This window comes from Aspergillus pseudotamarii, assembly GCF_009193445.1.
Source record: "Aspergillus pseudotamarii strain CBS 117625 unplaced genomic scaffold BDV38scaffold_2, whole genome shotgun sequence".
Lineage (NCBI taxonomy): Eukaryota > Fungi > Ascomycota > Eurotiomycetes > Eurotiales > Aspergillaceae > Aspergillus > Aspergillus pseudotamarii.
The window spans coordinates 553,729-567,387 of NW_022475016.1; the positions used below are offsets into that span (position 1 = coordinate 553,729).

At 47.6% G+C, this 13,659-nt stretch overlaps 4 protein-coding genes across 4 annotated transcripts; 2 read left to right on the forward strand and 2 right to left on the reverse strand.

The window, feature by feature from the left end:
• Positions 1–337: 337 nt before the first annotated feature.
• BDV38DRAFT_277329 (uncharacterized protein) lies at positions 338–1,089 on the reverse strand (the record flags this gene model as incomplete). Its single annotated transcript, XM_032058460.1, has 3 exons — positions 338–359; positions 454–551; positions 793–1,089. 3 exons carry the CDS (start codon positions 1,087–1,089, stop codon positions 338–340), a joined length of 417 nt encoding a protein of 138 aa, XP_031919366.1.
• Positions 1,090–1,284: 195 nt separating this feature from the next.
• Positions 1,285–2,865, reverse strand: BDV38DRAFT_65348 (serine/threonine-protein phosphatase 2A activator). The gene has a single exon (XM_032063703.1). It carries the CDS (start codon positions 2,609–2,611, stop codon positions 1,343–1,345), a length of 1,269 nt encoding a protein of 422 aa, XP_031919367.1. The 5' UTR covers positions 2,612–2,865; the 3' UTR covers positions 1,285–1,342.
• A 53-nt stretch (positions 2,866–2,918) lies between these two features.
• On the forward strand, positions 2,919–4,468 carry BDV38DRAFT_65358 (uncharacterized protein). Its single transcript, XM_032063704.1, has 3 exons — positions 2,919–2,967; positions 3,042–3,623; positions 3,685–4,468. Exons 2-3 carry the CDS (start codon positions 3,194–3,196, stop codon positions 4,104–4,106), a joined length of 852 nt encoding a protein of 283 aa, XP_031919368.1. The 5' UTR covers positions 2,919–2,967; positions 3,042–3,193; the 3' UTR covers positions 4,107–4,468.
• Positions 4,469–9,537: 5,069 nt separating this feature from the next.
• BDV38DRAFT_233333 (putative cell wall proline rich protein) lies at positions 9,538–13,271 on the forward strand. Its single transcript, XM_032053119.1, has one exon. The coding sequence runs from the start codon at positions 10,206–10,208 to the stop codon at positions 12,948–12,950; it is 2,745 nt and encodes a 914-aa protein (XP_031919369.1). The 5' UTR covers positions 9,538–10,205; the 3' UTR covers positions 12,951–13,271.
• The last annotated feature ends 388 nt before the right edge of the window (positions 13,272–13,659 follow it).

Sequence of the window (13,659 nt, forward strand, 5' to 3'; positions counted from 1 at the left end):
GCGTAAGCGGCGTGGCCGCAGGTTAGTCGCTAGCGGGACCCAGGAGGTCTATAGCTCCGACCAACGAGAATTTAGAACGTAGCGGTGTCATATGATTTTCACCCTCAAGTTCCAGCGTGAGAGACGTTTTCAAAAAGAAAAGCGGGAAAAAAAGAGCAGCAGCACGAAATAAAAAGATATGAAAAGAAGTAAAATAAAGCACATGACAACGATTACATGAGGAAATTCTACAACCCTATAATATAAAACAGACCAAACAATAATACATGCATTGAACAAAGAAGAAGAAAAGAAAAGAACAAAAACTAATAATACTAGTACTAATAATAAAGGTGTCTTAACCGGGTCCAATCTTCGGCCTGCGGAAAACGATCAGCCCAGAGGTTTCAGTTCCAACAAGACACAAAAAAAGCAAAAATAATGAGATTTGAGATCAGGGGAAATGAGACTTACATGTCGTGATGTTCGCTCAGTCGACTGAGATATTTGTTCAACTCTTCCACTCGCTCTTTATGCGTCTTAACTCCTTCTCTTTTGAGACGCTCTTGTAACTATACATTTATTTGTTAGTATATTTGCCATATACTCCATCATCATTCGCTGCAGATTCAGGATAGATGATAAAGATCGAAGTAAAACCTTTTCTCTTGTCTTTCCCTTCACAAGACAAGGTAAGGTAAACGACATATACTAACAAAGTCCAACACCGAACACAATCCCAAACTTCAAGCCCAGCAGAACCAAATCCTCAAAGAATCCAGAACAAAAAAAGAAGAAAAATGTAGAACCTACCCTCTTCTTCCTCATCTCCTCATGCTTCTTCTCCGCCTCTGTCTTCCCAGCAGCTACGACACCCACCCCGGCATCAGATTCATCCGGCTGAGGCAGAGAAGTAGAGCTCTCCTTCTCATCTGCTGCCTGGGATGTAGACGCAGGCGGAGGAGCATCCTCGCTTTCTTTCTTGCTGCCGGTTTCCGGGTTGCTTTTCTTGGCTTTCTTCTTTTTCTTTTCTATGCGGCCGTCGCTTACTTTAGAGCCTTTTAGTTTGAGCTTTCCGCCCCCGCCGACAGAGTACTCGTCGGCTGGCATCTTGGGCGGGCTTGGGTTGGGTGTTGCTGTTTAGGTAGTAGGTTTTGTTGCTTGGATGTTGGAGGATGATGGGGTTGGTGATTGGGTGGTGGGAATTAGGTCATGTGACCTCTTTGTATCTAATGGGTATTTTACTTGGTGCGTATTGTATGGGCTCATTTTTGATGAAGGGAGTTTCATTATTCGATATTTACTGATTAATTCTATGCTGAATTTATCTCCTAACGCCAGGTTCGTAACGTCGTGTGCAAGACTAGTCAAAGGGGATTGGCCGCAAGCCTGTTCCTCGTTTGCGCGCTTCCGCTCCTGCAGCTACAGTGCTCGGCACCTTGATTCCGCAGCAGTCACCAAAATGATCGGTGTGCTGGGCGTGAGCGTGGTCATTGCCGTGGGTATGATCATGCCCATCCGTCTCCACGTCGTCGACCTCTCCCATGCCTGGCGCTGCGGGTATCAGGCTGCCAAACAAGAAGTGCTGCATGATGGGTAATTTACCCAGGACCTCTTTGACGAACATCTTCTTCATCCCGCTTTCGATCTTGCTCCAATTCTTGGCCCCTGAGATGTCGTCTAGCATAGGACTATGCCATCGTAGACCTTTGACCGTTTTCACACTATCTACCCATCGCACTTGGTCTAGGTAAATATACCTATCTCCTTCCTCGTCGAGGATTACATTGTTATGGATTGCTAACGGGGTTATGTAAGGGTGTTCAACGAGCTGGGCGGCACCGAAAAGGAAAGGAAGGAAGTGGTAATCGTCGAGACCCCAGACACCATGAGAGCCTGCCGGTTCCAAATAGTACGCGGATTGGACGTCACGCATGAGACGCATGTAGTTAACGTACACTCGGAACACGATCATCTCGAAGTCTGCGGTCGAGAATAGCTGCATCTGGCGCAGGCATAACAGCCACATCATGAAATTCAATTCATGGCCCGAACCGTAGTCTAAACGATCTCGAGAACCCAGGGAGTGTATGAGATATGCCGACGCTTCTTCTATGGCGGTCGTATCCTGAATACCAAGGATCTCCCTGTGCCACTTTGCGCTCTGCGCGGCGACATCGTCAAACAGGTCGCGGAAAGCAGGGTTACCGAATCTTGAGCCACCTTGGTCGATAGATGGATGTTGATCCAGAAGGGTCCGGATAGAGTCGACAACGGAGAGGATCTTGGATACCTTGGGGGAAACCGGACGGTCTTTCGAGTCTGTGGTTGCACATCCACGAACTGAATCGGAGAGACCAAAGATGAAGGCGAGAATTAGAGAATAGGATGGTGAAGAAAGGAACAACTGATGGTCATGGTTTGATAAGATTCGGCGAACTGGGCGTGCATATTGGTGGGATGATAGATCCGGGGGGTTAGAAAGCGGCGGGGTGACTGGCGCAGGTTCTCTGGACGGTCGGGAAGGTAGCGCCGGCTGGGATTTGCGGTTCGAACGCAGTTCTGAAAGTTTCTTTGACAGGTCAATCTTGGGTTTTGGTACTCCCTGCGATGCAGAGACCTCGGATGCCATGTTGAAAGGTGATGGGGGAGTTGATCAGTTGACTAGTTTACACCCCACATAGGAAGTTCATTTAATGAAAGAGAGACAATCACTTGACGCGATAACATAAGGCGGTTTGCATGGGCAGAATTCCCTCCCTCACCGAATTGACCGCCTCTGATCACTAGCATGACGCCATGCCGCAAGCAGTAATGGTTCCTCATGACGATCATCATGTGATCGACATAGAGTTCGGTGCTGAATGGTCAGACATTGTCCTGTATCTGACCGCGTGATAATTATTGTGCTCGGGGGAAAATCTGCGAGGTAGCGAGTTCAGCTCGTTAGGCATACTGTTTGATTGAGGGGCAAACCCAGTGTGAAAAGTAGGAGCCGTTCATGGTTACTTATTCTTTCTTCTCCTGCTACTTGCCATCTGGTTTACAGTGAAATTTGCTAGGTTGGGAGATCAGGAAAGGCTCTCTAGTACCCGCGACTTCCACGGATCGAATCGAATCTCCACCGCAAGCTCGGGTATCTGGAAATCTAAAACTATAGATTACACGGCAACTCTCGTAGCGTGCCTACCCCTGCCGATGCGAGCACGCCATCATGGACTCCTCTGATTTGACCCAACCCACCACCAAAAGCGTCAGCTCCTCTCCCACGCATCGATCTTCATCCCCCCATCCTTCTAATAGTCAACCGAGACGCATGTCTCCCTTAACTGCGCGGGATCAACCCAATGTGGCGCCTGACCAGGGCCAGCCACCACCATTCAATGAAATTACTCCGATCGTGAGCAACGGCTCTACTAGACAGAACTATCAATCCACAGAGGGTTTGAGGAATCGAGACTCTGGGTTCGGAGATAGTCAGCCGAAAAGCTCTGGCCAACGGAACACAAGGGAAGCCGACCAGCAAAACTGGCAATCCGATTCGACAGAACCCCATGTATCGTGGTTCAGTCGAATCGCCGATAGATACGGCAGTCTGGAGTTGGAGAACAAGGGGAGTGTGGCTCGCGATCATCTGGCATTAGGTGCGTCATTTCCCCCTTTTCCCTTGCCGCTGGGTATTAACGATATCATCATGGATTGTAGAGCGAACATTTCTCGCATGGTTAAGGACATCCTTAGCTTTTGCATCCATCGGAATCGCCATAACACAACTTTTTCGCTTGAACAGTTCAAGTTCAAGCACATCGGGTGTAGACTACTCGTCGCAAGCCCTTCCCCCATTGTTATCACCACCGTTCTATGATCCCACGACCATTAGGGTGACTGCCACTTCCGAACGTCTTCGGAGTATCGGTAAACCCCTCGGGACAACTTTCATTGGTGTCTCTCTTGTTATTCTGCTGATTGGATTCCATCGCTACTTTGAAAGCCAGTACTGGATCATTAGAGGGAAGTTCCCCGCTAGTCGCGGCAGTGTAGCGATAATTGCGTTTGTAGCCGCTGCTTTGATCATAGCCGCTTTAGTCGTCATATTGGCCATCTCACCGGGCTCTGTTGAAGCTTAGTTTAGCGAGGCTGGCGCTGCTACTCTTTACTCTCTTCATTCTCCACTGGCTGACCATCGATGACTTCTCACCATTTCAGCTCTTATTCTGGTGTAAATGGAGGACCTTCGGAACACTTCTGTGATCGACGTTTGTAACCCACGAAGACAGTCTCATGTAGATACGTGTATTAGTGAATATATAATGTAAAGTGCCTCTTCGCGCGTGAAAGAGTTAGTCAACTGTTGTATGGTTGCTCTGAATGTCAGGATACGAGTCCAAACTATGGAAGCCATAACAGATTGAATGAAGCACGTCATGTATGATATCTGTCAACTCATTTGCCAGCGCATTGTTTATCCCAGGGGTGACAAAGCAAGAATACTCTCTATGTTGTCCGTTTCATAGATTCTTACTGTCTACATAGAATGGACTTGTTCATGTTGACTTGCCAGTTTAAGTTCAGCGTCTCTCTACCACAGAGTCTTTCTCATCAGTGCGCTGACCGGGCTCTAATCAACATGCCTCCTATCCCCTTATCAGCCTATAACAATTGCTATGGGTAGGTAGTTAATCATACAGTGTTTGAAGTTAACCAATGTTCCACCGGCATATCTCTCTTGGATCTAATCTACTGGGGCCTGAGTCGCGCAACGAGATGTCAAACTAGCTTTTACATGCCCTTCATCCATCTTCTCTTGAGGACTGGGTATTGACACTGTGTTTCATATGAGGATACTGCACCAGGACTTTGACTTGTTAAGAGTTATCCTTACGTCGAGACAATGAACATAAGATCCACTTCGGCGACGAGATTATGTTACTTCAACTAGAGGTACAGAAAATTAACCATAGCCTAGAATTTCCGGTGAAGCGAGGTTCTGCACATATGGCGTGGGCAGATTGAATCCAGCACCAGTTACATCGCATGGCACTCTTCTTCTTTTCGTCACTGCCTGGTTTGTTTACATTGATATATAGGATATAATGTTACACAAGCCGATCCGACTTCGATGAACAACTCCAAGACATAGATTTCGTAACAAGGCAGTGACTCGATCACCTTTTCATATTCAGTAGATGTATAAAGGATTCAGTATCCAAAGAATTCAGTATTCGCATGTGACTGGCCAAGGTAAGACATTATGCTACATCCACCTGGCAAGCATATGGAATTACCGAATGTGGTCGACTGACAATGATACGAACATCCTATGGCGGTAAAAGAAAATATCAGCTGATGGTGCATGCCAAGCATATAGGTTGCCTGAACGTCCCCGAAAATTTAAGTCTGCAAAATCTTCGACGAGGCTTTAGGCAGCCCAAACCGAAAGCGACTTTCCAAGTGTTGTCGGAGGACACAGTGTATATAGAATAAGGCATTCGGGAGATAGAACACCCCGGTAATATGTGGAATGTCAAGCCCTGACGCGAGATAGATCCCCTAGCCTACATCTGTGCGCACACTCGCCGGTGACTTTTCTAGTTAGCAAGTACACATTCACTGAGAAAAGCTCAGGCCTGGCAGAATTTGGAGCACAAACTTATACGTTAGTACTTGGATATGCTCCTAGCTCCTCCACCCTATTAGCATATCAGAATAGGACCCTCCGTACTAAGCACCACCACTACGAATAGACGCAGTCGGTGACCGCACAATACAGTTCCTGGAGCTTAGTCGGTCTCGTGAAATTGAACGCGGCCTCCACTCACCACTCACCGAGCGCAATAGAGATCTTGTCAAGTGACACTCTTTCGGGATGACACATAAACCCCGCGTGGAGAACTGGCCCGTCATGCCGACGGAGGGATTGACTGTAACCTTGAAACTGGTGAGTTCCCTTTAGCGCAATCGGCTATTGGAGGTGCCGATCCATCTGCAGGGGGATATTAATAGTGTGCTGATGCAGGGTAACACAAGTCACGCCGGAGACGCAGCGTGTTGCAGGCTTTGGGTGTATCGAATACAACCTTGCAATCTCGACGCCTTGACTTCTTTCTTTCTCTTTTTCTTTTTTCTTTTTTTTTTACTCTCTTTTCTTTGAGCTGTAATTGAAATGTCTCGCCAGCGTAACTTACGTCCCATAGGGAGAGAACCAAATATGCAAGAGAAGGGTACCTAAAACAGAAGGGTACTTCGAGTATCAGTACGTCGTAGGCACCAAATTTGGACTTCAGCCTTCTGTACCGTGGATCCCGCATGACACAAAGTAATGAAATCGCCGAAACGTCTAACTGACATCACGACGATCGGACATGGCCGTTGCCTCAAAAGCAAAATTTTTTCCTTTCAATGATTGCGGAGTGGATCGATCGATTTCCAACTCGGCTAGTTCCATGGTTCGAACAATCCTTCTGGAAGGGAAAATAGAACGATTCCCGTGTTGAACCGTGGATCAATTTTCAATGATCTTGTACTCCGTCGAAGGTTTGCTGTGGACATTCGACAGAATCCGGAGCACATTGGATTCAAACACAACGCAATAACCAAGTCAACTACCCCCGGGAGAATATTTCCGTACGGTGAGATAGGCTTCGCGAGTGGGATAGATCTGGCATTGTGGCGATGGCGGGTTGGACAGGGACCGCGGCCCCTTGCATTGGCATTGGTTATTGTATGGATGTATTACAGCGGTAATTAGGGTTATCTCCAATGATTATTGTATGGTCATGTATGGGGGGGCAAAGAGGAGTCTCCATTTGACTTCATGCAAGGTGGTTTTGGTGTTACCTAGTACCCAAACGAGGGTTAACCAAAACAGGTACGGGGTGGCATCAGCCCGTAGGTATTCCGAAGAGGATGGAGAGGTGCCTTCATCGGTTCCACCTCCAGTTTTGAACCCCATGGCCCCTTGTTCATTGATGATTCGCTCGATGTCAGATCTTAAGGCATCCACGCTTTCTGCAAATGTTATCAGTCTCCGGTCTTTTGAACGGCAATTTGATCACCTTCGTTAACGTCGAAGTTTATGGGAATGCGGAGATATCCCGAGATTGACCACCTCAACGAAGAGTCGTGGATAGATTAGTAGGAGACACCTCCAATAAAAGTTATATTCTGTGTCGCTAGGGAAGTTAAATTCATTAAAAATTAAGTAGCTGTCAGGAACGCGTCCAATCAATTCCCCCTGAATGGCGGTGGATCGGCAGAGGTATCCAGGGAGACTACGGTTAAGCAAACCACTCGGCTGAATTGCTGCAGACGTGAAGTGGCTTCAAGCCGAAAGTCTAATTAATAAAGACAGTCCAATCATGGTCGCAACAGAGATGATCACGAGGGGCACACCCAGGGTGAGAGATTTGTTTGAAGAATTACTAGCAGAGAGTCGTGGTTCACTAATTAACTCTCTGAGATATTTACATGAGACGGCTGGGTTATCTATTACTACACACTTTTGCCCATCTGTGACCCTCTCGAGGTGATCAGTATTTTCAGTCCGATCACACTCCCCCAATTTGCCTTCATGTTGTTCATAATTTAGGATTATGGAGTACGAGACTAACTCATTACATACTACGTTACTTCGTACCAAATGGATTCCAGGCTTCAACCACGACCCAAAGACGAACCGTTCCTGAAAATAGCCCACAATTCAACTTGGATCGACTGGTTACAAGTCCCCACACCAGCGTTAGAGCGTACGAGTGAAACACATGGACGACATCTCTCTCCACCCGCCTTGTTTTGTAGCTTTAGGGAAGGAAGAATAGCCGTTAGTGGATGGCCATGGCCAATAGGCACGGTCGGTGCTTTCTGTTACAAGGATTCTGACATGGACGATGCTGTCGGTCTGGGGACTTAGTTACTGACGGACCAGTCCCCATGGAGTTAAGTCACGTAGTAAGTTCAAGACTTGCTTGGACGATGGCCAGGGGCTGAATCCTTCGGCGGCCATCTGCGACCACATGCAGGTGGAAACCACCAATCCATGTGGCACTACCTGGAACCTTAGCAATGAGCGATTGCGAAAGCCAATCCGAAGTACTACTAGTTCTCAAAAAATACCCAGGAAACGATATCAATTGCAGGACCATGGATTGATAAGGAAAAGGTACGATGAGAGTACGATTCCCCGTACCTATGACAAATTCCAAGTAATGTACTTCGTAGCTGACACTTATTATTAGTAGTCGGTATACGGAGTAAGTAATCAGAGTGAGTGTCTGCTTCTCTGGAGTCCGTTCTTGCTACCTCGGATTACGGTTTCAATCCTCTTCCATCGCTCTCTATTTATCTTCCTATTTTTATTTCTATTATTGTTTTTACTTCTTTGAATTTTTTTTCTCCTGCCGGATAAGACCAGACGTGTCAACCTTTGCAAGGATCACTTGCTGGCTGCACCGTCAGCCAAAGATGGAAAGTTTCATTACGCTCATTATTTGGGACCTAATGAAACTACGGCCCAAAGTAGTTAGTACCAAGCGTGTAGTGGTGGCGGCTGTTCAACTCCATTGAGACAAGCGAGATTTTGCTGCCTGGTCGGAGATTTTTCATTGGTCGGCAACTCAGGTACGGGCACTTTAGTGTATTGATGCCTGGAGAGAGTGGATTTTAACAATTCAATAATAGCACTGCCATTTTTTATTTTTAATTTCATTATTATTATTATTATTATTATTGATGTCGATGAAAACGGGTTTGGAAGAGAGAGAAAAAGGTATCATCTCGATCCATGGTTGATTTGATTAGTACATGCTTTTTTTTCTTTTTCTTTCCTCCATAATACCAGATGATATCAGAGATGCTGCGAGATCTCAATCGAGGCTTTGCTTTTTCCTCCTAACCAGGGATTGAGCTCGTATCAGTGGCAATACAATGGTTTATGACGTCTTTCACTAAGTTCACCTAAGATGGTTGTGTAAAGCAACAATGAGATAGAAGGTATACACCTGTTAGTCATTCTTTATATTTATTTTTCTTTTTCTTTTCTTCAAGACAGTTTTGCCAGCTGTTCGAGAACTATTTTCTTGACCAGGAACAATGACAACAAATAAAACAGCACAACAAAGGCTGCATCCATCCGAGACCCCAATCAGGCATAGAACCTGGTAATTGTAATCTACCTCAGGACCTGTAGGTAGGATGTACGATACCTATCAGGCCAGGGACACTCTGACGATATACATTGCTATACTATACTTCCCACTTTCCACCATCCTAATGCAGCACCTATATTACGGTGCATAGTCAGGTACGATAACCGATAATATTTGGGTTAAAAGTGTTGGATAGTTCGTTCACCCGTCCCTCCACACGACAGACTGGCGATCGGATGGAGCGGCTAAAGGAGGGCACCACCAATAGTAAAATCATCGCCCGTAATATAACCCGTAATTGAATGGTACGGACTCGGCCCCTCCGCTCTCCCAACCAATCATCCCCTGCGGCCATCCGTCTCTCCTCCTCTCCACTGCACGCCAGCGCCTTTTCCACCATTAACACTACTAGGTACTAATCTCAGCATCCCATTCACTCCTCTCTCTCCTTCCTTCAACTTCATTTTCCTTTTTCCAGGTTGATCCTCTTTCTCCTCGTTTCCACCCCCCTTCTCCTCTTTCCTCCTCTACCCCCTTCTCTACCGTTCTTTCTCTCGCTCTTACTTGATTGTTTTGTTCATCTTTATTATTTTACTTCTTTCACACTCTTTCACTCGTTTCCCTCTGCTTCCGACGCTCCGTCCCAGATTCCGTGGCCTTTCCGGGGCCGTCCGCTCCTTACAGTACTAGTATTATCCTTCGTAGCCGGCGCAGCAAACAGACCTTGGTTCTCGGTTTTAGCACTTTTCCTTCCGCATCAGTCTATTTCGGAATCGCTCGATTGTTAAACGCCCTCAGTGTAGTCGATTTACGCAGCGTCGTTTCTCCGGTCCTCCTCCGTTTGACGTTATAAAGTTTCGACACTTGGTTATACAAGGTTGCGTGGCTTGGGTGCAGCATAATCAATGGTGCCAATGGGAAATTGAAGGCCTCCAGACAACATCGGGCTTTCCATTGGTCATAGGGAAGTCATATTGGTCTGGAGGTATCTGTGCGTCTGGATCACTTACTACGGGGTTAACCGGACAGTTGTTGGCTCGCGGTAATTTCGCAATCAGGTTTTAGACGTTATCAGGGTCGGCAATGGCTTCGATCTCTCTACCTCTGCAGCCGCAGACTACGTCAGCATTTTCCCAGTATCTCGACTCTGCGGATCAGTTCCCTGGCAGACACAGCCGCCGCAATCTGACAATGTCCACACCACTTCCAAACCCACCGTTTATCTTCCCAGCGCGGGAACCAGATGCAACTCAGACTCCGACAGCCCAATCTGGCGGGCCTCCGCCCCTGCCCGCCTTTTCTTTTAACCCGGGATCCGCACATTCATCGCAACCCTCGATGCCAAACCTCCCTGTGAATCGAGCAGGCGGGCATCGTCGCCGATGTAGCGAGTTCGTCGGCGGGGAGCAACTTGTCAGCCCTGGGCCAGTGGAGATGAGTCGGGGAAATGAGATAAACCCAACTACAACACCAACTAAGCTACCCGTTCCTGGGCCGGGTTTCAGTGCGGGTGGTCCTGGAAAGCGTCGCCATGCCCATCGGCGCTCGGCGGCCATCTCCAGTGTTGATTTAACCGCTATATCCAATACGCTCGATTTGAAGCCCACTGTCGGAAGCGCGCCACTGTTCTCGACAGACGCAAAGCGTGATCTTGGTGCATCTGACGAGGCTCTTAGACCCGCATGCTATTCAGCAACTACTTTAGGTCGATTTACTCCGCCCGCATCTCCCCAGATTATGATTAATGATGAATCCTTACCCGTTGTCCAGCTTGAAACAGCAAGCGACCGTCTCACCGACGAGCGGCCAATTTCCGAAATTTCGAGGGGTTCTGAAAGCACAGTACGACCGGAGAATACAGCTAGAAATAGCGGGAAGCCTGGTCCATTTACAAGTGAGCCGTCGTCATCTGTGGATCGAACTCAGAAGCCAAGACCGAGAACCGCGGATGCATCTCTGATGCTCGACCCGAACACGATCAGCGGAACCGATGATGCATCTCGGATGAAGCGGCCTCTTTCTGCCACAGGACACTCTCGTTTTCGCAAAAGTATATCTTCCGGGATTATTGACGCCGCATTGAGGAGACATCATGGCGACGACAGTCGCTGGACAGCATCCTCCAGACGCTCTTCTTCCGACGATGGTGATTCATATGCATCCACTGAGGACGCCCGTGGGTCGTTTGAGTCTACATCTTCCTCGAAGAAAAAGTCGAAGAATAAGAAAAGACAGAAGAAAGTACGCTCTTGGGCCGGGGCCATTCTTACCCGGGGGAAGGGGAAGCGACATCAATCAAAGAAAGATGAGACGAAGGACGACACGAATCAGTCCGAAGTTACAACTCCAGCGATTAAGAGAACCAATTCAGATCTCGGTTCAGCAGTGGACGTGAACTTTGACGATGATGAGGATATCGTCATCATTCGGACCCCTACTAACCCCGCTGCTCCAAGATCGCATGAACCCACATCTGAAGTCGACCCTCACATCAGCCTGGAAAGTTCGTGGAAGCCACGAAGCTTCTACGAGCAAGTCACACAAAACGATGCTCTCAGCCCTATCATCGATCTGGATGCAGCTCTGGGGCCTTTCAATACTCCTGATGGGCGATCCCGCTGTGCCCCTGAGAGCGGTTTCTCAGCAGCGACAAAACGGATGTATAGTGGCGGACGACGAGGTGAATTTGTCGGGCCAGAAATGCGCTATCACCGACGTGCAGAAAGCGCCCCGGAAATGCCTCCTTTTGACCGCAGCTTCCTCAACCAGGCGCGTCTCGCGAATAATGCGTCTCTGGAAAACCCTGATGTGTTCTACGAAGAAGAGGAGGACGCTTTTCTGGCAGCCACCAGTGAATCTCCCAAGCACAGCGATGAAAATATTCCGGCACAGGCTGTTGCCTTCCGTGCTGAAAGTGTCGACCTCCAATCGGAGGGTAGCAAAGTTAGCTCGGACACCCTCACTGGGGAACACACGAGCGAAATCAATACACAGCAGTCGGGTCTCGGCATTCAGAAAGACGGGCTGCCTGAAACGTCGGAGCCTAACACTATCTCTACATATCAGGATCGCAGCAGTCTCGTAGCACAACAGTGTGCAATTGGCCAGCTTCATAATGCAAAAAATCCTTTCAGCATTCGGCCGAAGAGCCCAGGACCAGCGGAGATAATCAAACAGGAGCTTTGGCAACGCAGACTGGGAGTCCCTCCTAGTCCCGATGTTTCTCCACGATTTCTACCGGCTGACAATAGGCCTTCCACTTCACCCATTGAACTCACCCCAAATATACCTCCTTTCTCTCTTCAGGGCGGCAGTTCTTTGTCTAACTCCTCCTTTCCATCTCCCGACTTCACTGGCTCTTCATCTGATGCCCCTCGCTCGATCACGACGTCCTCCACCACCGACCGTAATTTTTCGAGTCCTTCTTACAACCCTTCTATGGACTTCCCCCATGCATCTGTTGAAGATGTGCCTTCGTTGACTAGCAGTGCATCGACAACGACGAATCCTCTAAACCGATTCTCGGCGACCTTCTTTCCGCGGCCACGGCTGTCTACAGATCGCTCTGCGTCATTTTCTGCGGCCGTTCACAGGCGCAGTAGCCAGGCTAATAGTTCGAAGCGATCAAGTCTGGCCAGCCTTTCCAAGTTGGTTGTGGGGTCTCATGCGGAAAGGAGTAAGCTAAGTTACGAGGAAAAGCCGCCGATCGATGAACCGGACAAAGCGAAAAAGAAGAGCCACCGGATCAGCCGCTTGATGCACTTTTGGAAGACAAAGGACAAGGACAAACTGAATGAGAGTGCAGTCCCGGAAGAACAGCTGTCATGACCAAAACCTCGATCCTACAGAATCCGCTTCTTGTATATAGTTATTCTGATATGATTCCCTCGACGTGGTCTTTGGAAGATCGTTTGTTGTTTCTATTGGCCTCGCCCTTTTATTTATTTATTTTTTCTATTTTCTCCAGTCTGCCCAGTTGTTCCGTTGGGCTGACTGACGAATCTCTTTTGATATGTGTTCACAAGCGTAAGAGTTCAATACTCTCTTTACATCATTTCTCGTCTTTCATTAAATGTCCGGTTACAATTTATGGACATATCATTCTCTTGATTGTCTTTCGTTTATCGTTCAGAGCCTTTTTTTTTTTTTCTTCATATCTTTATTGCCTTCTGAATCATTTTGGCGGTCATATGATGTGTACTTTGCCTTCTCGTCTTTTGTTTGACCCACGTGGTATTCACGCCCTTGGCCATGTTAATATGGGATCTTTTCTTTCCATCTTTCTTATTTGAACGGCTAACCGTTGGAGGCGCCGGTCAATATACTGTGAGGCTTTCTGATTATTGGCATCCGAGTCTATGAGCTGGAAGCTATGAATAGAGTATCAAATCTACACTCTCTGTCAATACTACTATGTGCTATTTCCAGCATTTGACTGCATGGTACAAAGTATCATTAACTGTAGACATCTTAGGATTGGTCTCAAATGTAAACGCGCCGCTGGTTTGATATAGCCTATCATTCCAGTAGGCACACC

Coding starts and splice junctions, on each gene's coding strand:
- BDV38DRAFT_65348 (XM_032063703.1), bottom strand. CDS start 2,611: ATGGCATCCGAGGTCTCTGCATCGCAGGGAGTACCAAAACCCAAGATT.
- BDV38DRAFT_65358 (XM_032063704.1), top strand. CDS start 3,194: ATGGACTCCTCTGATTTGACCCAACCCACCACCAAAAGCGTCAGCTCC. Junction 3,624..3,684: donor TCGCGATCATCTGGCATTAG/GTGCGTCATTTC, acceptor CATGGATTGTAG/AGCGAACATTTCTCGCATGG.
- BDV38DRAFT_233333 (XM_032053119.1), top strand. CDS start 10,206: ATGGCTTCGATCTCTCTACCTCTGCAGCCGCAGACTACGTCAGCATTT.